Source organism: Odocoileus virginianus, chromosome 33 (assembly GCF_023699985.2).
Source record: "Odocoileus virginianus isolate 20LAN1187 ecotype Illinois chromosome 33, Ovbor_1.2, whole genome shotgun sequence".
NCBI classification, from domain to species: Eukaryota; Metazoa; Chordata; class Mammalia; order Artiodactyla; family Cervidae; genus Odocoileus; species Odocoileus virginianus.
The window spans coordinates 36,136,615-36,161,968 of record NC_069706.1 but is presented as its reverse complement, the minus strand read 5'-3'; the positions used below and the strand labels follow the sequence as shown (position 1 = coordinate 36,161,968).

At 45.0% G+C, this 25,354-nt stretch overlaps 1 protein-coding gene and 1 pseudogene across 1 annotated transcript in view; both read right to left on the bottom strand.

Moving 5' to 3' along the window:
• Nucleotides 1–13,341, bottom strand: part of BAIAP2L1 (BAR/IMD domain containing adaptor protein 2 like 1) — a 77,245-nt gene extending 63,904 nt beyond the window's left edge. The window contains exon 1 of the mRNA XM_020900586.2: nucleotides 13,012–13,341. Within this exon, the coding sequence (XP_020756245.1) occupies nucleotides 13,012–13,062 (51 nt within the window). The 5' untranslated portion in view covers nucleotides 13,063–13,341. The remainder of the gene's footprint in view (nucleotides 1–13,011) is intronic.
• On the bottom strand, nucleotides 3,315–7,016 carry LOC110141638 (small ribosomal subunit protein uS12-like; annotated as a pseudogene).
• Nucleotides 13,342–25,354: the final 12,013 nt, after the last annotated feature.

Here is a 25,354-nt window from a genome sequence, read left to right as displayed (position 1 = left end):
AATAAAAAGGTCCCAACACACTGGGGTGAAAAAGAAGTGTGTTCTGTAACTGTTCAAATCTTTTGGATGAAATTATCAAACCTGTCAAGAAAATGATGTTTCCTGGGGCTATCCCGCCCAGTAAACTATTGCACTAGGTTTCAATGGTTGTTCTTTTAAGAAAATTGTGGAGGAAGAATCATGTTATAGGCAATCGGTGTTCACGATCCTCTGGTAACATAATCTGGAAAAAACCCAACAGCCTGAACCCTATTTAACACTAGAAAGTTTCATTTTACTTTAAACACCAGACAAAAGTTTCACATCTGTCTGTGAGTGGAATCATCTGAAACCACTTTTCCTTGTCGTTTTAAGCATAGATGATTATACTGGGTCCAAGGTCCAGCCAGTACTGTGACTCCACACAGTTGCATGAATTTCAGGGCAGCACCGAGAGCAAGCAATCCCAGCTTGCCAACTGCCAGTGTTATCAGACGTGGAAGCAATGCCTGGCCCATACTGGCTTCCATTAGCAAGGGGATCCAGGGACGCTGCCCCAGAATTTAAGCAACTTTTGGACCTTTAACTTCAAAGGAAGTAATACCTGAGCGTCGGAAGTTAAAAAAGAATCACTTCTTGAAATTCCAGCTATGATAATACTAGTATCCATTTTTGCTTGGTTCCTAGAGGTCCATGTTCTTATTTGAAAGAAGGGAAATAATCCTTACTATAGCCACAGTGCCAGGACAACTACTGCATAACTTTCAATCAGAATCTGGAGATCGCCTTCTTTTCTGGTATTCGTGTGTATGTGTGTGGGGGGAGATCAATCTATCACGGCAATGACAGATAGACACTAGATAATGTGGACTTATGGATCACTTCACTTTGCCTGGGAAATCCCACTGACAGAGGGGCCTGACAGGCTACAGTCCACGGGGTTGCAAAGAGTTGGACATAGTTGAATAACTGACACAGGTTCAGGGGCTTCCCAAGTGGTGCTAGTGGTAATGAACCTGCCTGCCAATGCAGGAGACACAGGAGACGGGGGTTTGATCCCTGGGTCGGAAAGATCCCCTGGAGGAGGAAATGGCAACACACTCTAGTATTCTTGCCTGGAGAGCCCCATGGATAGAGGAGCGGTGGGCTACAGTTCATGGGGTCACAAAGAGCTGGACAGAACTGAAGCGACTTAACACACACACAACTTTGTAAAGTCCTCGTGTTTGGGCCTTTGAAACAAGAGCCTTGTTCAATCCTCATGACACACACAGTGAGCCCGGCCCGATGCCTGACGTAAGGGACCCAGAGGTGACTGAGGGAAGAGCTCCCTGAGACCTTGAAAATGCAGAGTCTAAGGGAGACAGGTATGAAAAAAATACCCAGGCAATCTAGATTGACGTGGTAAAAATAAGAAATGCAAATATCTTTAATATAACTTATACCATTTAGAAGTATATGACTTTACCACAGGTAGATGGTATCTATTAAGGAAACAGTGACTGATTAGATACTAGGTTTAAAATAGCTGTCAACAGACACATACTTTGAAGGCTGTAGGGTGTGCTAGACCATTTGGTTAAGTGTTCCCGTCTGCCCAGTTATTAATTTTAAAAGGTGTGTCATGGAGTTAAAAGCAATGAAACTACAGGGAGAATGTCTTGTGTGCTGAGTTGTGTTTGTTTAGAAAGCCCCCAAGTATTAATACATAACGAGCAACAGGAACTTTACCAGATCAAAGTCCAGTTGACTCTTGAACAATAAGAGGGTTAGGGGCACCTGTTCTCACCACGGTTGAAAATGTGAGTACAGTCAGCCCTCCATATCCACAGATTCCATCAATACAGCAATACTGATTTTACTACTGAGAAAAATCCAAGTATAAGTGAACCTGGGAAAATTAAAACCCGTGTTGTTCAATGGTCAGCGGTAAATTACTGATTTCAAATATCCAGCGATATTCCTTTTTTTAGTTTACTAGTTCTTTCCAAACACCACTCTTACATAATACCTGGAACAATTCTAATGAATGTCCCTCAATCAGAGCCCATGAGACAGGTCATTCTGCTTTGCGTTAAAATCCAAGCCCTTGCAATCAGAAATATAGTTCAAAAACTCAAAATAATGTAAAAATAGCTTGTTTGTTTTAAATATAGTTCTGATGCTGTTAAGGGGAATCAAAACTTCTAAAGCTTTTGCTATGTTTTGTTTCTCACTGACTTCTCTCATACAGCCAACTTTCCAAAGACTGCTTACAAACTACCTAAGAAACTCCTCCTGAACTTGACTTGCTCATACATCCCTCTTTTCCTCCTTTCTCCCAGCACTAGGACAAAGTAAACAAAGTCTGAAGAACACAACTGGTAAAAGCAGGACACCTCCAGTACTGCACGTGCAGAAGGAACTGATGGTTCCGGGCAGGCTGAGGTGCAAGGGAAAGGCACTGCTATCCTGTCATAAACTATCAGCTCGAGAACAGCACAGGCCGTTTCTTCTCCAGGGTGGTTCCCATGGGTGACCTCTGTGCTTGGCACAGCCTGGTGCACAAGAAGAGAGTTGCTGAAGGAATGAATGTAGGTGGGAAGCTGGCGCATCCCTAACAGTTGCTTGGAACATGGTGGCTGTGATTGTCAGCGCAACTGCAGTTCCACCCACCACGGAGCAAGTGAGGGTTTCGTTACAATGGTGTGATAAGCACACAGCTTCTGTGTTTACCCAACAAATATTTTTAAGCTCTTACTGTGCCATCAGCATGATGAGAGATTTCAAAAAATCCTCAAGGAGTGTACAGCTTATTGACTAAGAGAAAAATTTGTGCCAATAATATTGACACTATTCTTTTATCCACTTATGTGTGGGTCACTCTACTAGATGCTGAGGATAAGCAGTAAACAAGACAGATGAAAATCAATGCATGTAGGGTGGCTGTGGTCTAGCAAACAAAAAATACCACTGCTAGCAGTTAACACACTGTCCTAACAACTTTTGTATCCATATAATCTACACAACCATCATATGAGGTGGGTGAAAACTGAAGGCAAGGTCAAATGGAGGAATACATCATCAAGTGCATACAGGAATCTGGGGTAACACAAAGGATGGTTCGGCTCGCTGAAGAAGTCATCAGTCTTAGGGGCACAACAGTGGGACTGAATGTCATGTAAGAACAAGTTTTTTGTATGTTTAAAGTGTCTATGCACTTAGAAATAGATTGTACCATCAGACATAGTTGTGTCTGGCACTCCAAGTGTAAGATGAAGCCAAGGAAAAAATAAACCGTTTGGTCCACTAAAATCATTAAAGTTTTAATTGTTTTTTTAATTGCAGCACTTAAATATAAAGAATTGTCATTGTGATTTTCCTGATTTTCTTTCGTCCTTTGAACTTCTGTGGCCAGAAAGGGATTGGTTAGCCTAGGCCTCAGGCATCTGAATCCAACAGGTGACCAGGGTGGTCTCTGGTCCTCCTCTCCCCAGAGACCGGGGCTTCCCTCCCTGTAACTCAGGAGGGGCCGCTCTGTCCAGAAGGTGAAAAGGAAGCACCCAGGGGTGGCTTGTAACTGGACTCATTAGCTGAGATCGGTCCTGACCTCCTGCCCCAGTCTTTTCCATGTTTATTACAGGCAGTATGTTATCATCTGAACTTCTATCCCTTCTGACATTGGCAGGTTGTTAGTCCCACTTTTGTACCTTTTCTCACTGGCACATGTCTTCTTCCTGCATTTGTACTATTCACAGATACAGCTGCACCTTGAAGGGGATCAGCAGCCTGCTTGCAGCATCAGGCATGAGAGTTTGCAAAGACAGCTGTAAGAGCTGGAATTTGGTGCTCAGTGTTGCTGAATCGTTCTGCTGTTGCATTCACAGTTTCAGGTTTTAGTAAAAGGTAAACATGTGCCCCCCCATAGGGAAAAACTAAGAGAAAATGGTAAGATTTTAAATTAGGTTTACCCCTAGAAAGTCAGTTTGCAAAACAGAGGAAGTGACACATTTTAGGTTAGTTTTTAAAATTTCTTATCCATTAATATGGAATAGATTTATCAATTTCTAGGGTTTTTTTTAGCTTAGATATTATAAACATAATCCGCCACATAAAGTATAGACACTCCAGAAGGCAGAGTGTAAGACAGACATAAAAGCCCCTCGTCCTCTCCCCTAGAGTTAACCACAACTATCCTTTCCTATTTTAGTGACGTAATTGCTACTGTTTAGGGACTTTTAACCTCCAAAGTACCACACAAATAAAACCATTTTAAGCAACAAACCCAAGGGCACCTTCACTCACCAGCTGTTCTTTCTCAGCACATAGCTCTGAAAGGCCACGAGCAATCCCTTATATCTCCGAGGGGTGCTTTTTTTTTAAAAAGTTTGCTCCCTGGATTGGGAACACATTCTCGTGATATTTTTCATCTATTTTCGAATGAGAGAGAAACCAGCAACATTTCATCTCATTTCCACAAGTCTCACCTTTATCCGCAAAGATTTGAGTTACAACAGGACACAGTTATAACAGAACACAGTCCTTAAAATAATGATAAACCAGAAAGACAGACTCAATGTCTGGAAAACGTAAAGAGAATGATAAAATCAAGGCTGAGGAAAGTAAGAACAAAAGTATATGGGCCTCAAGGGCTGCAGGGCTGTAATTACTGCAGACACATCAAGTACAAAGTTTATAGGGGAAATTACACCCATGACTGCCAGACACGAAATCTCGGGTGTTTTCCCGGCCAATGTCCACAAACTACCCTGTTATAGGTTTTATACATGTTTTACTATTTTTTTAAAAACTCTCTATGGGATATATACATATCATATGTATATATGTGTGTGTGTGTGTGTGTATAAAGGAAGCCATTTTAAAACATCTACTTAATTGGTTGAGGTTCAGGAAAGGTACATGCTCACACAATCAGATTACAGCATGGCCTGGGGTGTGTTTTCTGGAGGGCATTTTGCAATGTATAGCAAATATGTTGACTACCCCTTGCAGGGGATTTAGCTTAAGGAAAAGATCCCAGATTTGTGCAAGTTTCACCTACAATGGTGTTCACAGCAGTACTTTAATAGCAAGGTATTGGCAACGACCTAATGTCCAAGAAGAGGTGGGTGGATGAATAAATTCTGAGGAAGAATGGAGAGTCACCGAAATGATGAAGCACACAATACCGACTGACATGGAAAGATGTACTGAAAAATATCTGAAAGAGTGACAATAAGAGTTAGTAGTGTGGGATTCTGGGTAACTTTTACTTTCAGTGTAAATATTCACAGAAATTTTGGAAATTCTCTGGTATCAGCAAAATATGTTTTTTTTTCTATATTTTCTATATTATTTCTACATATATCTATATAAAAATATCAGTTTTCAAGAGCCTCTAAGATTAAAACCAACACACACAAATAAATAAAACATGGTTAACTGTGGGAAATGCAGAGATGTATAATCCGGGGGACTTGTTCTCAAGCATGAACAATCTAAGAGTGGAGAAGACCCAAATTAAAAATAACATTTCCTTTAGAAAAAAGTACTAGTCTTGAAGCCTCTTGATTTAACTGTAACTCACTGAAATGCTTTTATTTTTATTTTATTTTTTTTTTTATTGGTCTTGTTTGGTCTCACAAGACCTCCAAAAATTGGTTGGTGAGGGAAAACTTCTTTCTTGGTTCTACTTCACTCAGTCTACACGGCAGTACTGGAGACTAAGCGCAAGCAGAAGCAAGAAAGAGCATGCTGCCACATGAAATGCTTTTAAAAACAAGTCTATTGTGCCTGTAACAGTAAAGTATGTTTTTAAGAAAAGTCACACAGAAAGGAAAAGTTCGGTTCAGTCGCTCAGGCATGTCCAAATCTTTGTGACCCCATGAACTGCAGCATGCCAGGCCTCCTAGTTCATCACCAACTCCCGGAGTTTACCCAAACTCATGTTCATTGAGTCAGTGATGCCATCCAACCATCTCATCCTCTGTCGTCCCCTTCCCCTCCTACCCTCAATCTTTCCCAGCATGAGGGTCTTTTCCAATGAGTCAGCTTTTCACATCAGGTGGCCAAAGTACTGGAGTTTCAGCTTCAACATCAGTCCTTCCAATGTACACTCAGGACTGATCTCCTTTAGGATGGACTGGTTGGATCTCTTTGCAGTCCAAGGGACTCTCAAGAGTCTTCTCCAACACCACAGTTCAAAAGCATCAATTCTTCAGCACTTAGCTTTCTTCACTATTCAACTCTCACATCCACACATGACCACTGGAAAAACCATAGCTTTGACTAGACGGACCTCTTTGTTGGCAAAGTAATGTCTCTGCTTTTTAATGTGCTGTCTAGGTTGGTCATAACTCTCCTTAATACTCAGTTAACTAGAAAGTTCAAATAACTCTGATTCTACACCCCCCAGCAGTCTAGTTCATTTAATTATGGTTCATCTGTGCCCCCCAAACTTCTTACACAAGAAAACCATTTTTTTTTTTTGTATATGAGAATTTATTACTATCGGGCTTTCATCATCAAAATTTATGATCTTGGTTTTTCCTTCTTGCCTTTGTATAAAGCCAAAAGTGAGACGTTGGCTACTTTGACAACCTTAAAGAAGATTCCAGAAATGTCACCAACATGATCTTTGTGACCAAATCCAGCAACCAGAACTTCATCATTTTCCTCAATAAAATCCAAGCATTGGGTACAAAAGCAGTGATTTTTTTTTTTTTTTGGGCCATTCTTGATTAGCTGAACCCTGACACGCTTCCTGACGGAAGAATTTGGCTGTTTGGCTTCAACTCCTACTTTTTTGAGCACAACTCCCTTGGCAGGAGAAGTGCCACCAGAAGGGCTGGTCTTCAGGGCTGTGCTGAAATGGGCTTTCTTGCACTGTTTATCATGCCACTTCTGGCCTCGTCAGTGACCATGGAGCTTGCTGGCAGTATGAAGACTGCAACACTTGTCCATCTTGCTGGCGCCATGGGCCTGAGCCCACAAGAAAACCTTTTGATGTGTTCAGCTATGAGAGTCTGATAGTCCAATAAACTGAAATTTATCTTTTACTCTACTGAACACCACCACTGATGCCTCTCTCAGGCATCTGATCCCTAGGTCTCTATTCTGTCTTTGAATCTGTCTTCGAATCCCCCAGGTAGATGGCATTCCTGCTTCGGTTACAAGACCTCCAACCAGCAAGCCTGGGGCAAACTTTCGCCTTGAATTAATTTTTTTCCTTTTGCATACACCCATCAGAACCACCAAAGTGAAAAGGAAGGAAAATATCAACTGTTGATGAGGTTGTAGAGCAACCAGCCGGAACTCTCACACACTTCTGGGGGGAATGTAAACGGATGCAACCACTTTGGCAGGCAGTTTAGCAGTTTCTGCCAAAGCTGAATAAATATTTAAATACCTGATAATCCGGGAACTCCACTCCTCTGTGTACACACACAAGAGAAATGAGGGCCTATGCCCACCAGACTCGGACTATTCATAATATTCTTGAGTTTTCTGAAAACAATCCAAACGCCCCTCAAAGAAGAACAGACCCTGATACAGTCATACCTTGTAATACTACACAGTGAAAGAAAAATGAATGGCAACTACTGCTATGATATGGATGGGCGGATCCAAAAAACACATTGGGTGAAAGAAGGCAGACAAGATAAGCCAAACTAGCCTGTGCTGCTCTAAGTTAGGAGAGTAGCTATCTTGGAGTGGGTACAATGCCTGGAAGGGGGCGTGAGAGGGGCTTCGGGGGCTGGTCACAGTCTACTTCTTGATCTGGATGCTGAATACACATGTGGGTTCAGTTTGTGACAATTTAGTGAGCTATAAAGGCCTAAGCAAACCTTTCAGTATGTAGATTAAAGTTTAATAAAAAGTTTTAGGAATAGAATGGATAAACAACAAGGGCCTACTGTATAGCATAGGGGACTATGTTCAATATCCTGTGAACCATAATGGAAAAGGATCTTAAGAATGTACATATATATATAACTGAATCACTGCTATACAGAAGAAATTAACATACTGTAAATCTTTAACTGTACTTCAGTAAAAATAAAAAATAAAAGTTTTAGAAATAAAAATGTATTTGCAAATGTTAACAGGTAAGTTCAATGGATATTTGTGCTGCTTCTATAAAGAGTTTTACATGTGAACTGCAGAATAAATAGCTGTGTGGCATTCTGAGGGGAAAAAGCAATCCAAACGGTTACAAGTGCACACACATCAGTTTTCCCTGCAGGTCTGCCTGCAGGTCATTACGATCGAAGGGCAAGGTAAGAACTAATGCCCAAGCCTGGAATAATGTCACACATGTAGTCAGAGGCAACCTGGAACTTGTGAATGGTGTCACAAGTCTGAGTGGCCCCAGCCTTGTTAATAAAGGATGCTGCTCTGTCCGCATAGTAATGTTATCATAGTTCTAAAACCTCTTTCCAATCAAGAAAAGATGTTATGACAGGAAAAGACACTCATTGTTTAGCTTTGTGTTTACAGACAAGATGTTATAACACTGGACTGTGCAGTTTAATATTTGATACCTGGCAACCCTTTCTGCTGCTACCTGACACCTGATTCTTACAATTCCCTTTTTGAGTCATCATGGAGCCCAAATTATCTGAGCTTCTGCAGATGCTATTTTATCTTCAGCATACCTGAAGAAGGCAGTGTTATGGGAACAGATGAAGATATCAAGTAGCCAACACAGCAACGGCAATAAACGTAAACAGCGACCAAAAGCTTCCAAAAAAAAAGTGAAAGTGTTAGTTGCTCAGCCGTGTCTGACTTCGCGACCCCATGGACCGTAGCCCACCAGGCTCTGGTCCATGGAATTCTCCAGACAAGCATACTGGAGTGGGTAGCCATTTCCTTCTCCAGGGGATCTTCCCGACCCAGGGACCGAACCTGGGTCTCCTGAATTGAAGGCAGATTCTTTACTGTCTGAGCCACCAGCTTCAAAACCTAGACCTATATGCCACAGCCCACACTGGAAGCCAACCAGGCAGGACTTTCACTGAAACATCCCCACTTAAACCAAAGCTGCTAAGATAAACCACCATTATACAAGCAAAACTGAGCATGCAGGTGTAGACTGCTTGCTTTACCCAATGAGAGAATGAAAGTCCCTCATTTTCTTACTTGAAGGTTTGTTTACAACATGCTAATGATGATGAGTTAGCAATAACAAACTTTGGGTGACACCTTAGGCACCAAAGTATGAAAATGTAATTGGTTTGTGCGTTTGTTGGCTACTACAAACTAAACTCCGATACCAAGGAATGGGGATGGAGGCTGGCAGGGGAACTGGCCTGTGGGCACTGACTTCCGGCCTCACTCTCTCAACAGTAAACAAACAGGCCCACCTTGAGCGCTGATGTGTAATTAGAATGAAGCAAATGCTCTATGAAAAGTGGCAAGGGAGGGAGAGTGGAGGCTGGCACAGGACAGAAGCTTACTAAATTAATTAAACGTTCATTTATTCAACAAGTATGTGCACCTATTAGGTGCCAGGAACTCTGTGCTGGGTGCTCAGAACCAAACAAAGCTTCTTTCCTTTGGGAGATCATATTTGAGTTGGAGTAGAGATAAACATACATGATAAATAATAAACATACATGATAAATAAATATATATTATATGCCAAGGGTTTCCCTGGTAGCTCAGTGGTAAAGAATCTGTCTGCCGATGCAGAAGACTCGGGTTTGATCCCTGGGTCTGGAAGATGACCTGGAGAAGGAAATGGCTACCCACTCTAGTATTCTTGCCTGGGAAATCCCGTGGACAGAGGAACCATGGGGTCACAAAAGAGTCAGACAAGTCTTAGCGACTGAACAACAATATATGCTAAGGTAGTGAGCACTACAGGTGTGTGAGTGTGGAGGGGGTTGGGAGATGGATAGGGCTGTCTTCAATTTGAAAGCTGTCTGAGTGGGACACCTGAGGAGGTGACATTTAAACAAAGACCTCTGTGTCCCTTCCCCCATCACTGCTGCTTCAGCAAGATTAATGCAGGGATGACATCACATCCAGCCCTCCTTAACTTCCTCAGACCAACAGGTCTAACTTCCCGCAAGGTTGTGGTTACTTCTGTGTGTGTGTGGTTACTTTTAATTAAGGGGTTTTTTTTTTAAACTTTACTTCTTCCTTGTACCAATAAAGCATGCACTCATCAGAAAACCCATGCAAAATCACAAGCAAGCTGCCGAGGGAAATTATGGGTGTTGTATAGGCTGAAGTGTGGGGAGGGATCTCTGGCTTAATTCTAATTAGCAACAGTGACACTACCTGACATTTTGGGGCTTACTATCATGCCATTTGCTTGTGAAGTCATAAAACACATATCCTCCTGGGATTTAGTATGGCTCTCTGGTAACCATTTGTCTAAGTACACACTGAAAAAAACTCAGCAAATGTTTAAATAAATATTTAAAGATATTTGATACTGCATACAGAGGGTCACACTACTTCATAATCCTCCCTTTTCTCTAAAGAATTTATTCCTTTATTTCAAAGTTAGAGAAATTTGAGTAGTAAAAAAATATCAAAACCCATACGAGTCATAAAATCTCATTTGCAGGAGGCTTTTTTGTAAATGCACCTGGTTAGGCTGCATTTCTATTAGTAAAACATTCTAACTTGCCAGCTAACATCAAGGAGATCTCTTTTCCAGGTTCATCCACGCTGCTGGGAGACTCTTACCATATTAAACTTAAATTGTTTTCAGGTTTGGTTTTGAGGGGGTTGGGGGAGGAAGAACCGGAAGAGAAGGTGGTAAAAAGATGCTGGGCTTTCAATCAGATCTGTGAAATCTCACTGTGCATTTCTATCATAGTCAAAGCATGAGCTAGTGGCATTCACTTTATAGATTATATATAAACTTGCTGTCTGGGACTGTAAATTATTATCCCACCATTCCAACCTAAACCTGACCCTAAAACATTAACGAGGAAATGGTGATTAAAGTCCGTCAATAAACATCTGTGAGCTTTCAGTATGTTTTAAGACACCTGGGAATGGAAAGCAATAAGGTGCAGGTCTCTGACTGTCAGGGTATCACAGCCTTTCAAAATACAAAACTGATTTACAATGTTTTACGGAGAAGGAAACGGCAACCCATTTCAGTATTCTTGCCTGGGGAATCCTATGGAGAGAGGAGCCTGGTGGGCTACAGTCCATGGGGTCACAAAGAGTTGAACAAAACTTAGCGACTAAACAACAGTGTCGATGAACACACATAACCCAAACCATGAAATCCACACCTTTTCCCTCCTGCCTCAGTTCTTTGGGTAATGCAAAATTGGTATCTGTGAGATTGTAATTCACTTGAGCACAGCCCCTCCGCTGAGTCACCACTAAAAGTGACAGCGAGGAAGAACTGGGAGAAAAAGCAGAGAAGAGTGACTTCAGGATTAGATGCCTGAGTCATATCTCATCTCAGATTGGAAAGATATACCAGCCTGTGTCTTGGAGGCACGGGGCGGGGTCACAATTTCACTCAAATTTGCAATGATCTCCATTCCTCAATAACGTACAGTTTTACTGTCTTTAATTGACAGTCATCAGAGTAGCCACAACTCCCAAGTTGAAGAGTAACAACATTATATCAACACAGTCAACAGCCCACACATTCCTACCCCCACCATCTTCAGGATCACCTAAACAGTCTCAACAGAAAGGTAAAACCTTAACATTCAAATTTCTGGGATTTCTAAAAACTGCCCTCTTCTAAAGAAACATGAATAAGGACCATTGGTCAGAGTTATTGAGCTTACTGAGAATGCTATGACAACTGTATCTACTGTGTTTAGTGTGAATGCAGTATAGTCCACATGTGACAGGATTTGTGTATTCAGACAAAGGGAACCAGTCTTTTGAACAAAGGATTATGAACCTATTTTCATGCTTTTATTCATACCCAACAAAAGTCAATAAACTTCTCTGATTTCAGGAATTCACTCAGACCTTGCAAATCTAGAAACTAAATTTTAGAGTTAAAAAAAAAGTAATCTATAGAAATGACCCAACTGTGGGTCTTAAAAATGACTACAAATGCATTTGGAGAACTTGGGTTCCATGGGCATAAGCCGAATTAAAACAAAAGTTGTTTTGTGTTCTATTAATAGCAGATGATTAAACACATATCTTATTTCAAACTGGAATTCATTTATACGTACTTAAACTTACTAAACTGGCCACTAATCCTAAATCTATGTTTCTGCAAACATTCTCTCGTAATAAGTGCAAGTTAAGAGAATGACCATCAACGTACTGCTTAAGGTTGGGTCAACTTTATTCAAACCTCGGACGTTCTTAGACTCCCATTAACCTCCACCAAATAATCGATATCTGAAAGCCAAATTGAACGTAAAGCTACGTGAGGTAGGGTCTCGGAGGGAGCGAGTCTCAAACCTTCCCAGTGAAGTCCTGGGGCCGGGGGCGCCCCCCGCAGGCCCCAGCGCCGAGTCCGGCTCACCTGGCGCTGGCTAATTACCTGGGAGTTTCCCCCCTTCATTCTCGGAGGAAACCCGAGCTCGGCTCTCCGAGAACTCAGGCGCCGCAGCCGCGCCGGCGAGGCCACAGACCCCGAAGGGAAGGTGGGGGAGGACGCGCCCCAGGGGCGACACAGGACCCTCCCGCCCCGAAGACGTTTGGTTGTGAAACGTGTAATTTGCCGGGAGTCTCCTGCGCCGGGAGGGAGAGGAGGGGACCGGGTAAAGACCGGAGGGGGAGGGGAGGACAGTCCCGCGTAAAGTCCCCTCCTCACCTCGAAGGTAAAGAATCCCGACCGTTCCCCCGGGCGAGGGCTGCCGGCCGCCGGCGGGGCGTCCCCACCTCCCCGGCCTCGAACCCCGAACCCCGGCTCCCTCAGGGCTCCGGACCTCTCCCCGCACCCCCAGCCTCGAACCCTGGCGCCCCAGTCTTCCGCCCTCAAGCCCGGATGCCCCCACGGTCCCAGCCTCTTCGCCGCCCGAACCCCGGGCCCCCCACTCCCCAGTCCCCGCATCTCCCGCCCTCGAACCCCGGCGCCTCCAGGGTCCCGGGCCCGCTTACCCGGTAGGTGCTCTCGGTGAGCCGGTTCACCTCCTCCGGCCCCCGCGACATGGCTGCAGCCGCCGGGCGGGCGAACGCGGGAGGACGCGGCCGGGCCTCGTGGCCGCCCGACTCTGGGCGGCTGTGGAGCGCCGGGGCGCGGCTGAGGGGCCCTCAAGCGTCGGCTGCCTCCACAGCCGTCGGCCGGGAAGTGGAAGTCGCGCGACCCGGCGGCCAAAACGTCAAAACTTGAAGCGCTACCGCCGCGGCCTCCGGCGAGGACCTGAGAACACTCGGCGGGAGCGGGCAGGGCGGGCCCCGCGGCCCCACCTGAGGCGGGCGGGGTGGGCGGGGCGACCGCGAGGCGGGGCGGCCGGTTGGGCGGGGCGACCCCACCTGAGGCGGCCCGGCGGCGGGGAGGAGGCGGGCCGAGCCGTGGTGGGCGGGGCGGTGAGGCCCGTGTGGGCGGGGCGGAGGCCCGCCAGGCCAAGTGGGCGGGGCGTCTCCACCTGAGGCGCTGGAACGCTGGGACCGCGACCGCTTGAGAGGTCCATGGCGGGCTCGCGACGCTGTTCTGCTTTCAGCCCGCACCGTAGGCGGTCACACCTCTGTGGTCCTAGAGCGACAGGGGCCTGACGCCCACGTTCTCCTCGGGTGCTGTGTCGCCCAGCTGTACTCATTTCCCTGCTTGATCCCTTCCTGCGCTCCCGTATCGCCGACTTCAGAGATATGAGCGGCCTCAGGATAAAGGCTCTCATAGGTGGGGGAAAGGGTCACGCCTTTGCAACCCTTTTTGGAAGTTCCTGATAACGTGAAAAGAAAAATCAATAAATGCCACGGTCTGGTTACAGAAATGGCAGTACGTCTTCAAACTTTAAGAAGGATTTTTAATTCAATGCAACATAACCGTGCTAGTCACAAGATCGTTACAAGGTTTAGAAGCCCATAGTGAATGCAGGTTAGTGGAGGTAATGCTCTTCCTTTGGGTGGCTGCTGAATCTCCCTGTTCTATCTCCACCCCAACCCCAGCCTGAGGACCCAGAACAGGCTTCTCCCAGCCTGAAACACTGCTTGGTATCTGAGATACTCACCCAGCCAGGGCAGGAGATCTTATTCTGTATCTAAAAAACTTTTCAGTCAGTTCAGTCGCTCAGTCGTGTCCAACTCTGTGATCCCATGAACTGCAGCACGCCAGGCCTCCCTGGCCATCACCAACTCCCGGAGTCCACCCAAACCCGTGTCCATCGAGTTGATGATGCCATCCAGCCATCTCATCCTCTGTCATCCCCTTCTCCTCCTGCCCTCAGTCTTTCCCAGCATCAGGGTCTTTTCCAATGAGATAGAAAAAACTTCTATCTGGGTGCAATTTCATCTTTTATGGGCTATTATGAGGCTTCTAAACTGCTTCCATTATAAAATTCACTGGGAAACGTACACAAAGAAAGCACTGTGTTGGCCTAGATGGGAATATGAAAGCATGAGATGCAGCTAGACTTAGGACAGAATCGACTACTTGGATTCTGGGACAAGGTTATCTCGTTTTGCAAGCTATAAAGCATACTGTGGTTGAGAACCAAAAGGTCATGGATCCTTGTGTGTTGGAGCGCTTAGGTTTCGGGCAGTGGAAGCAGCTACCTGTCCTTAACAGGTTTCTAGCATCTGACTCATAAGATTTGCCTGGTGGGTCTTATTTGCCATATTGAGTGAACTGATGACCTTACCATGATCAGCTTTGCATACTAGGCTCTTCAAGGATGTCTGTCAGCTTTCATTTAAACTTGAAAATCGCTTCCTTAACTTTGCAGGTCTGTCACCTTTTGTGTTAGAACCTCCCTCCAAGCCTTCTGAGGAATGGGACCATTTCACCCTCTGCTACAAGGCAGTCAACCAGGGAGCCAGAAAGAGAGCAGAGGCTTAACCTTTAACGCCCCATAGCTCAGCCGGGAAGAGATAGCAATTAACAAACCGCCTTAAAACCAGCACATCTCAGTTGGCCCAGTTTTTTTTCCCCCATTTATTTTTATTAGTTGGAGGCTAATTACTTTACAATATTGTAGTGGTTTTTGTCATACATTGACCTGTATCAGCCATGGATTTACATGTGTTCCCCATCCCGTTCCCCCCTCCCACCTCCCTCTCCACCCGATCCTGGAATCGGATCAAAGGGCCGGGTTCACAATTGTAGGCAGACCTTCTAACAGATATCTATATTAATGAAATCTCCTTTATGGAAATAATTTCCTGGTTGCTCCTTTAGAAGTCTTAGAGAATCGTCAGCTCTTGGTCTGTATCAATATTAGGACTAGTGCCGCAGCGTCCCCAAGAACAAGTGAGTATTGATTATCTGCTTTGTGCCAGGCTCCCTGCTGAGGGCCATAGTGGAGTACAAAGTGTACTGGCCTTGACTCAAGCCCTTAGAACAAGTGCAGGAAGTAGAATCTAAGGAGGACTGCAACAACTGTACTACAGTACAGTCAAATGTGCTCAAAGTCTAAAAAGACGAGAACGCCCTCAAAAATCCACCTGGGTTAGGCTCCTCAGGTGTGTGTGTTGGCTTCATGCAAACCCGAAAACCCAGTCTTAGTTGTTCTGAGGTTTAATGATGCTCACTGTGAAGTGAAGTGAATCAATGGAAAGGGCTAACACAGGAGAAGGTGAGAAGCCGGTTGTAACTGCTGAGAAGGCACTGTCGCTGCTCTCCAGCTGCCCAGAACCCAGGCCTGAAGAGCTGGCCTGGCCTCACTGGAAATCAGCTCCACACCTCCCCAGGGGCAGACAACCGAGGTTTCCTCTCTTAGTTCCTATTTGAGTTTAAATAACCAAAAATCCTGTTTACATTAATGAAAGTCGCAAGATGCAATTGCTAGTGACAGTATCAACAAGATTCCGAAAGCTCCACTCCAGACAGACTTCTGTGTTGGGGTGTCTGCCTTCTTGTGAACTTACTGTGGCTGGACTTACAGCCTGCCCATGGGCTGTCTGCCTTGATGGGCGCTCTGGGATGTCCACGAGGACTCTGCTGTGTTTTGGGACCAAAGAGGTCCCTGCCAGTAACAGCAGTTTGGGGCAAATTCCCATTGAAAGACCGAGAGAATTTGCTGTATGATGCAGGAAGCTCAACCCAACATTCTGTGACAAACTGGAGGGATGGGGTGGGGTGGGGGTGGGAGGGAGGGGCATATGTATGCCTGGGGCTGACTCATGTTGAAGTGTGACAGAAACCAACACAACGCTGTAAAACATTTATCCTCAGTTAAAAATAAAAAATGCAGAAAAGAACAATACACACACACATATATATGATAAAGACCAAGAGAGGGGATGGGGCTTAAAGTGTTCTTATTCTGAAAAAGCAAATGTGAATTGAAAATTGCCTTACCTTTCCAATGCAAACAGCACTGACTCCTCCCCCATTCCAAATCTATTTCTGTTGTAGAGTTTTTCCCTTAGTTTTTTTTTTTTTTTCTTTAGTTCCCCAACCAGAGATTGAACCCTGTCGTTTGCAGTGAAAGGACAGAGTCCTACCCATTGGATTGCTGGGGAATTCCCCTGCTGTAGAGATTTTTCACTTGCTGTTTCTTCTGTCTAGAATGTTCTCCCCACTCCAGTATTTTCTGGAAATGTGAAGTTCAGCCTAGAGGGCCTACTTCCTTGACCTGAAGTAGTATTTCAAGCCATCTCTAACATAGCATTCTATTTTAATTCTAATCGTGCTTACCACTAGCTAGCTGCGCTCTGCGCTATGCTGTCACTTCAGTCATGTCCAAGTCTGTGCAAGCCTATGGGCTATAGGCTGCCAGGCTCCTGTGTCCATGGGATTCTCCAGGCAAGAATACTGCAATAGGTTGCCATGCCCTTTTCCAGGGGACCTTCCCTACCCAGGGGTCGAACCTGTGTCTCCTTCGTCTCCTGCGCTGCAGGTGAATTCTTTACCACTGAGCCAGAGGGGCTTCTCAGGCGGTGCTAGTGGTGAAGAACCCACCTGCCAATGCAGGAAAAGCGGGTTCCATCCCTGGGTCAGGAAGATCCCCGGGAGAAGGAAATGGCAACCCACGCCAGTATTCTTGCCTAGAGAATCTCAGGGACAGGGGCACCTGGCAGGCTCCATTCCGTGGACTCACAAAGAGTCAGACACGACTGAAGCGACTTAGCACAAGCCCCTGGGGAAGCCCCGTTGCTTGCTACAGCAGGCTAAAATAAAGATTCCCCAGGATGTTCAGGCCCTAATCCTCGCAGGAGTGTGTCAGTGCCACATTATATGGCGAATGGGACTCCGCAAATGTGATCAAGGTAAGGGTTTGGACAGGAGGGGACTGTTTGGGATTTTCTGGATGGACTGGTTATCATCACAAAATTCCTTACAGGACAAGCTGGAGGAGGAGGAAATGTGATGTCAGAGACTGGAGTGATGTAATTTAAAGAGGGACGAAGAGGCTATGAGCCGAGAAACGCAGGAGGCCACTAGAAGTTGGAAAAGGCAAGTATTCGGGTTCTCTCTTTAGAGGAACTAGGGCTAGAAGGCAGTAGCCCTGCTGACATCTTGGTTTTGGCCAAGACTTTTCAGACATCTGCCCAGAACTACAGGAGAATAACTGTGTACAGTTTTAGGCCACTAAATTAGTAGTAATTTGTTACAGTAGCTAGTAGTCATGTATGGATGTGAGAGTTGGACCATAAAGAAGGCTGATGTTTCCAAACTGTGGTGTTGGAGAAGATTCTTGAGAGTCCCCTGGACTGCAAGGAGATCAAACCAGTCCATCCTAAAGGAAATCAACCCTGAGTATTCATTGGAAGGACTGATACTGAAGTTGAAGCTCCAATATTTTGGCCACCTGATACGAAGAGTTGACTCATTGGAAAAGACCCTGATGCTGGAAAAGATTGAGGGCAGGAGAAGGTTGTGACCCAGGATGAGATGGTTGGATGGCATCATCGACTCAAAGGACATGAATTTGAGCAAACTCCAGGAGATGGTAAAGGACAGGGAAGCCTGGCGTGCTGCGGTCCATGGATGGGGTCATAAAGAGCTGAACAGAACTGAACGACTGAACAACAACAAAGGAAAACGAAGACACTAGCTAATCTTTTTCTTGTTCATCTTTTTGTTGGTTGTCTCTTCCCACCCCCAACCCATCTTAAGAACTTAAGACACCCTTAAGTGTCCCAAGGGCAGGCTGATTTTTGACTTGTTCATTGCAGGCTGCCCAGTCCCTGGCACATAGTTTTTGCTCAAGAAATGTTAGGAGGATGAATTTATAAGAAAGCCAAGATGTTCTTCATTTCATGAGGAACAGCTGCATGAGGGGTTTGCTTTCTTCAGTTTAAAAAAAAACAATAAAATAGACCACTGCAAAACAAATCATGGGTCTGAAGTCTAGAAAGGAATATACAGATTCTAGATTCAACAGCTATCAATAGGTAACAAAGCATTGGCGTGAACAGAATGTATTTTGTCTCCTTACTGAGTTGTCAGCATTCTTTATATATCCTGGGTATAAATCCCTTGTCAGCTATATGGATTTACAATTATATTCCTCTATTCTGTGGGTTGTCTTAGCTTCCTGGATATTGTCCTTTGAAGCACAAAAAAATTTTAAGACTTACCTATTTTTTCCTTTTGTTGCTTTTGATCATGGTATCATATCTAAGGAAACATTGCCTAACCCAAGGTCACAAAGATTTACCCCTATATTTTCTTCAAAGAGTTTTATAGTTTTAGGTCTACGGATTCATTTTGAGTTGATTTTGAGGTGTAGCAAAAGGGTCCAACCTCATCTTTTAGCCTGTGGACATCCAGTTGTTCTAGCACCATTTGTCGAAAAGATGACTCTTTCCCCCATTGGATTGTCTTGGCACTCATATAAAAAAATCACTTGACCACCAATGTAAGTGTTTATTTCCTGACTTTCGGTTCTGTTCAATCGCTCTATCCTACCATGATACTGCCACACTATCTTATTGTAGCTTTGTAGTAAGTTTTGAAATCAGGATGTGTGAGTCCTCTAACTTTGTCTTTTATGCTTTTAAAAAGTCTTTTTCAAGATGGTTTTGGCTATTCTGGGTGTCTTTTTCTCTGAAAGCCTCATTTATTTCATTTTTGGCCGCGGGGGTCTTTGCGGCTGCAGGCGGACTGTCCCTAGTGGCGGCGAGCGGGGGCCGGCTCCTCATCGCGGTGGCTTCTCTTGTGGTGGAGCATGAGCTCCGGGGGCAGGGGCCTCAGCGGCCGTGGCGCATGGGCGCAGCAGCCGCGGCTCTCGGGATCTAGAGCGCGGGCTCGGTAGCTGTGGCAAGCAGCTTAGTTGCACTGTGGCCTGTGGGATCTTCCTGGACCAGGGCTTGAACCTGTGTGGCCTGCATTGACAGGTGGATTCTTAACCAACAGACCACTGGGGAAGCCCTAGCTGGGTGTCTGGTACTTCCGTATCAGTTTTAGGGTTTGCCTGACAGCTTATGCAGGAAAAGCACTGAGGATTTTGATAAGGATTTTTATTGATTCTATCGATCAGTTTGGGAAGCATTACTATCTTAACCACATTACATTTTCTGATCCATGAACACGGAGTGTCCTTCTGTTTACTTAGGTTTTTCTTCTTTTCTTTAAACAATGCTTTGTGACTTTCAGAGTATAAGTTTACTTCCTTTGTTCAGTTTATTCCTGAAGTATTTTCTTTTGGGTGCTGTTGTAAATGGAATTGCTTTTCATTTTCACACTGTTCATTGTAAGTGTACAGAAATGTAATTGATTCTTATTATTTGATGTTATAACTCACTATATTGTTGAACTTGTTCATTAGTTCTAGTAGTTATCAGATTGAGGAAATACCCTTTTATTCCTAGTCTGTTGAAAGTTATTATCATGAAAGGGCATTGGATTTTGTCAAATGATTTTTCTGTGTCTGTTGAGATGATCATGTGTTTTTTGACCTTTGTTCTGTGAAATAGTCAACAATGGTTGACTTTTATGTGTTGAATCCACCTTGCATTCCTGGGAAAATGTCCACTTAGTCATGATATATAATACTTTTTTTGTTGCTGGATTCAGTTTGCTAGTATTTTGTTGGTGACTCATCTCTGCATTCATAGGGGATACTGGTGTATTGCTTTCTTCTGATGTCCTTGACTGATTTTGACAATACCAGCACTATAGAAGGAGTTGGGAAGTGTTCCCTCAATTTCTAGTTTTTAGAAGAGTTTATGAAGAATTGGTATTTATTTTTCTTTGAACATTTAGTAGAATTTACCAGTGAAACCACTGAGGTCTGAAATTTGCTTTGTGGGAATTTTAAAAATTACTAATCCAATCTCTTGCCATAAATCTTCCAGTGTTTTTGTGCAGTGTTATTTCCTTAGGTTTCTATTCCTTCATCTCTTAACCATTTACAATGTTACTTTATAGTCTCTACCAGGTAGTTCTGTGTGGTTCCTGTCTGTTTAATCTTGCCTGTTTTTTTAATTTTTTGTTTCATTCAGCCATGGTTGTATCTGCTGATTGTCTATCACGGAGCCTCCATTAACTCCTTATCTATTTTGGTAGTTTTTTATTATGGGGTCATCTTCAATAATGGTTCATTTTGTCATTAAGAAGCCCATGTGGCATGAGTTGTAAAGTACTCCTCCAAGAAAATTTTATATATGTTCCTACTGGGCACTCTAAGCTGCTCACCACTGAAGAAGGTAAAATTCAGGCTCTGCCCCTGACCAGTGTCACAGGCCTGGGCTGTTAATCTCTCTTAGGATATTTCTTTCTCCTGAAGACCCCATTTAAGGCACTTCCGTGGCGGTCCAGTGGCTAAGTCTCTGCACTGCCAATGCCACAGGTCCAGGTTAGATCCCTGGTCTGGGAACTAGACCCCGCACGCTGCAACTAAGAGATCCTGTGCGCTACAACAAAGAATGAAGACCGAAGATTCCACGGCTGCAACTACTAATAAGAACTGGCGCAGCCAAATAAATAAATAAAATAAAAGAATAAATAAGAAAGAATATTCATTCTATATTCATCAATACAATCAACAACAACAAAAAGATCCCAATTAAGTAAAACTCCTCTGTCCTCCTTACTGGGGCCAATAAGTATTTTCGAGTGCCCCGCTTACTGACATGTGGTCTTTGGAAGGTCCCACTGTATGAATGGGTCTCACTGTTTGCTTTCCTTCTGACACCATCTTTATACAGATAATTGGGCTTCCCCGGTGGCTCAGCGGTGAAGAATCCAACTGCAATGCAGGAGACACGAATTCAACCCCTAGGTGGGGGAGATCCTCTGCAGGAGGAAATGGCAATCCACTCCAGTATTCTAGCTTAGAGAATCCCACGGACAAAGGAACCTGGCGGGCCGTATAGTCCATGGGGTCGCAAAACGTCAGACATGACTGAAGCGACTTAGCCCGGAAGCGTGCAGATAAAACACCTCGCATCTGAAACCCCGGGTGCATTTCCAGCTCCCCCACTTGCAGGCGCGCCCCTAAGGGCTGCCGTGGCCTCTGCGGGGCTTGGTTCCCTCTCCTTTGTGTCTGGGGTGTCTCTTTTCCTCTTCTCTTGCAAACTCAGCTATGTATTAATAGAGTCTTCTTACGTTTCATCTATCCTTTAAGGAATTTGTGACTGGAGAAATTCTGGGTTGTCCAGTCAGCCGGAAACCTAAAAGCGCCTTTGTAGTTTGCTTGTGAGACTACTCACAAGGAAAGATAAGGGCTGGGGGAGGAGGAAGGATTCTGTACCAGTCTGTCTGTCCATACGCAGGACCCGGCAAGGCAGCTTTCACTTCTTGGCCTCAGTTTTTCCCCACCTCTGAAATAGGGTAGTTGGTCTTCCAGTTACTTTTCGTTCTAAAATTGTCTGATTTTTTTTTTAAAACTTCTGTCCACATGCGGATTCGGAAGCCTAGATATCTCTAGGTGCGGCTGGCCTCTGTAAAGAGAGACTTTGCCAGAGGCCAAGATAACCTGAGCATTCTTTACTCAAGAAAGCCCAAGGGCAGAAAGGGAGACGCTGGTCTGTGGTCCTGAAGACACCACCGTGAGTTGGCATCACGGGCAAACGGCCAGCCTGTGGAAGTGGATCTGCCTGGCCTGTCTTCTTCTGCTTGTCTTGATTTTTCCCACGGGTGAGTATCAGCAGAGAAAGTTCCAGACTGTCTTTTCCTTAAGATTTGTTTTCTGTGTTTAGCAAATCCCAAACATCGACCACAGCTGCAAACTTCCTCTTCGGACTTAATAAAGCGCTGTCCTGTATACCCGATATTTTCCCCTGATAAACAAGTGCAGTAAATTCTAGAACAACGTTACCTTCACTGAGGGCTTTTTGTGAGAGAGACTTGGAGAAAGATGCTCTGAGATGCTTTTACAGAAGTCTACAAAGCCAGATAAGCGCTTCTCATTTCCTTTCCTGTCCTCGGCAACCCACTCCAGTATTCTTGCCTAGGAAATCGTATGGACAGAAGAGCCTGGCGGGCTACAGTCTTCGGAGTTGGCAAGAGTCGGACACGACTGAGTGACTGACCAACCCACGACCTTGCCGTCACAGCAGGGAAGCCACACCACCTGGATGGTCAAGCAGTTCCTCAATGTGATCAGCAGGGGGCGCTGAGGCGTGTGATATAATGGACTATTCATTTCCACTAGGATGATGTCTTTCAACGTTTAAATTCTCTTTCAGGGAGAGCAGAAGCCTGTCTCTGATGAAGTTTTCTTCGTCTGCACGCCCACTTGTCACACACCCGTGTTTGTACCCGTGCGCCTGCCAGGTGCCACCTCACCATGCAGGCCCCTTTGACACTGGGCCCTGACATTTTCAGTAATTTGTTTCCAGAACAACTCAGACCTTCTGTAACCTTTCCCTCTGTCTACATGGAGCCTCTGCTCTGACTCCGAATTTCCATGGGTCTATGAGAGCAATAAACAATGAGAGAATGCAACCTTTTACTAAAAGGGGAAGTATCAGCCCTGGGGATCTTGAAATTCAGCACAAAGTGAACATTTCCATTAGGCAAATGCATACAATGATAAATAATTTAGCGAAGACCTTGAGTAGTAATTTATGTGTTTCGTTAAAAATGTCCCCAACCTATCGACATTGACCAGGAAGTACAGAAAGCTTGAAGATCAGCAGTACCCTGCTGAGTACTAAAGGCAGACTTTGCGACGCAAGCGGTTTGTAATGTCCCCTGAGTACCCCATGACTATAAAACTCTTAGGATGCATTGGCTATGATGTCAGGCAGTACTCGGGGCCCAAATTCATGGTGGAAAGAGCTTTGCTATTTTAATACTCTCCATAGGATGCACTTACCAATTAAAAGCTTGCATTCTAGGATTTCTCTGTTGTATTAATATTTAGAGGTATTTGAAGTCTTTGGGGGGCTTCCCAGGTGGTGCTAGTGGTAAAGAACCCACCTGCCAATGCAGGAGATAGAAGAGACATGACTTCCATCCCTGGGTTACCCGCCCCTGTATCTTTGCCTGGAAAATTCCATGGACAGAGGAGCCTGGTGGGCTACATTCCACGGGGCTGCAGAGTCGGACATGACTCAGCACACATACACACACAAAGTCCCGGTGGTCCAGTGGTCAAAACTCCCCACTCCCAAGGGAGGGGGCTTGGGTTCCACCCCTGGTCAGGGAACTAGATCCCACATGCTCAGCCAGATAGATCAAAGTCCACAGTTGCTACAACCTTGGTAAGGCAGCAAGCAGGCACGTAACGGCAAGTTTTCTACTATGCGGGCTGGAGTTGGGAAAGGCAAAATAGACGCAGTTCCGGCCAAAGAAATGAAGTAAACAAAGATCTACCGGGGGTGGGAGGAGAAACAAAACAGTTGGGGGTTTAGGAGGCCGATTGCTTGACCCCCAAATAACTTCCCAGAAAGCAGGTGTGACATCAGTGCCGCTGTCTTGCAAGCTCAACGTGGCAGACAAGAGTGACATCAACAAATGACTGGCAAGTGGAGAGAGAGAGTGAATGGGAGCCCGGCAGCATCAGTGAGCACTGGATTTTCTATTCTTTGCAGCTGAAAGCATTCCTAAGTGACATATATATTGCCATTACAATTTGGGAGAATTGGGGATTGTCTTGAAGTTATTGAATCTTCAGATGAAAAATCCAAATGGTGAAAAAGGGCTTCTTGAAACTTTAAACATATTTACATTTCTTCATCTGGAGAAGGAGCAGATTTCAGACAGACAATGAAAAAGACCCATGAACTGTCAAATAAGAATGTGATTATGGAGACCAAAGAGGAGAATGTTATTAAAATTAGGACTGTCTTGGAAAATCCCCTATTATGAGTTTATATACTTAGGCCACTTTCCCAGAGCATTTTTATTTTACTTAAATCAAAACACAATTTTATACTCACTTTTCCCCCAAGAAGTATATTTCTGAATCACTTTTCAAAGTTGGCAAATAAAAACCTCATCGAGATAAATCACCTGCTTCGCTTCTGAGTCAGCCATCATTCCCACAAAACAAAAACAATGACACTGTTCCCAGGGGCCCTGAGTAGAAAGTGTGCCTGCATTATTATTAGCTAAAATAGTAGATCCATCTCTAGGCCTGTAATTGAGTTCATCATTCTTGGAAGATTTCACCTATAGTAGCAGCTTTTTTCCAAACATGAAAGGAGATGAGATTTCGGAACGAAATATCAGGGCTCCTGAGGTCATTCAGAGCTTTGATATTAAGCAGACCAAATATTTGGGCGTATTTCCTTTCCTTCTGACTGAGATAGATGTTGAGCTCTTAGGTCAACTCTTGGGTGCAGCCTCAGTGGAATTCTTCCTCCACACAGCTGGGAAAAAGTAATGGCCTTGGTGCCTCATCCTGTTTCCAGGCTGCGGTCTCCTGACTGGACGTCGGGGCAACCCCAGGCTCCTGGGCCCTGTCCCCAGGGTGAGTCGGTGACAGGAGTCTCCTGCTGCCCTTGGAAGGGGACAGAGTGCTCCTGACATGGTGGGAAGGGCATTGGACGGCAGGCCTGGTGAATTTCGTTTCTGTTTAGTGATAACAGCCCTTGGGTGACCTGGAGCAAGTCACGTTCTGTCCCTGGGCCTCCGGGTCCTGATCAGTTGGAAGGAGGTTGGACAGTCCTGCAGATGACCCCCCAGGGCAGCATTCATGGCATTTCTCCAGGGACGCAGCTATCCGGCCAGGCTCCCCCTTGGAATACGCAGGAGTCAGAAGCAGCTGTGTGGGGCTGGCCGTGGCCCTGGCCGGGGACTGCAGGGGCCCTCAGGCTGCAGGAAGGTCAGGGGTTCACATGCTGGGACTGCAGCCGCCCCTCCCCGCCCCTCCCCTGCCAGGCTGCCTTTGATCACCAGCCCGCTTCGGCTCCCCGTCAACAGAGAGACCTGCCGGCCTGTTCTTTC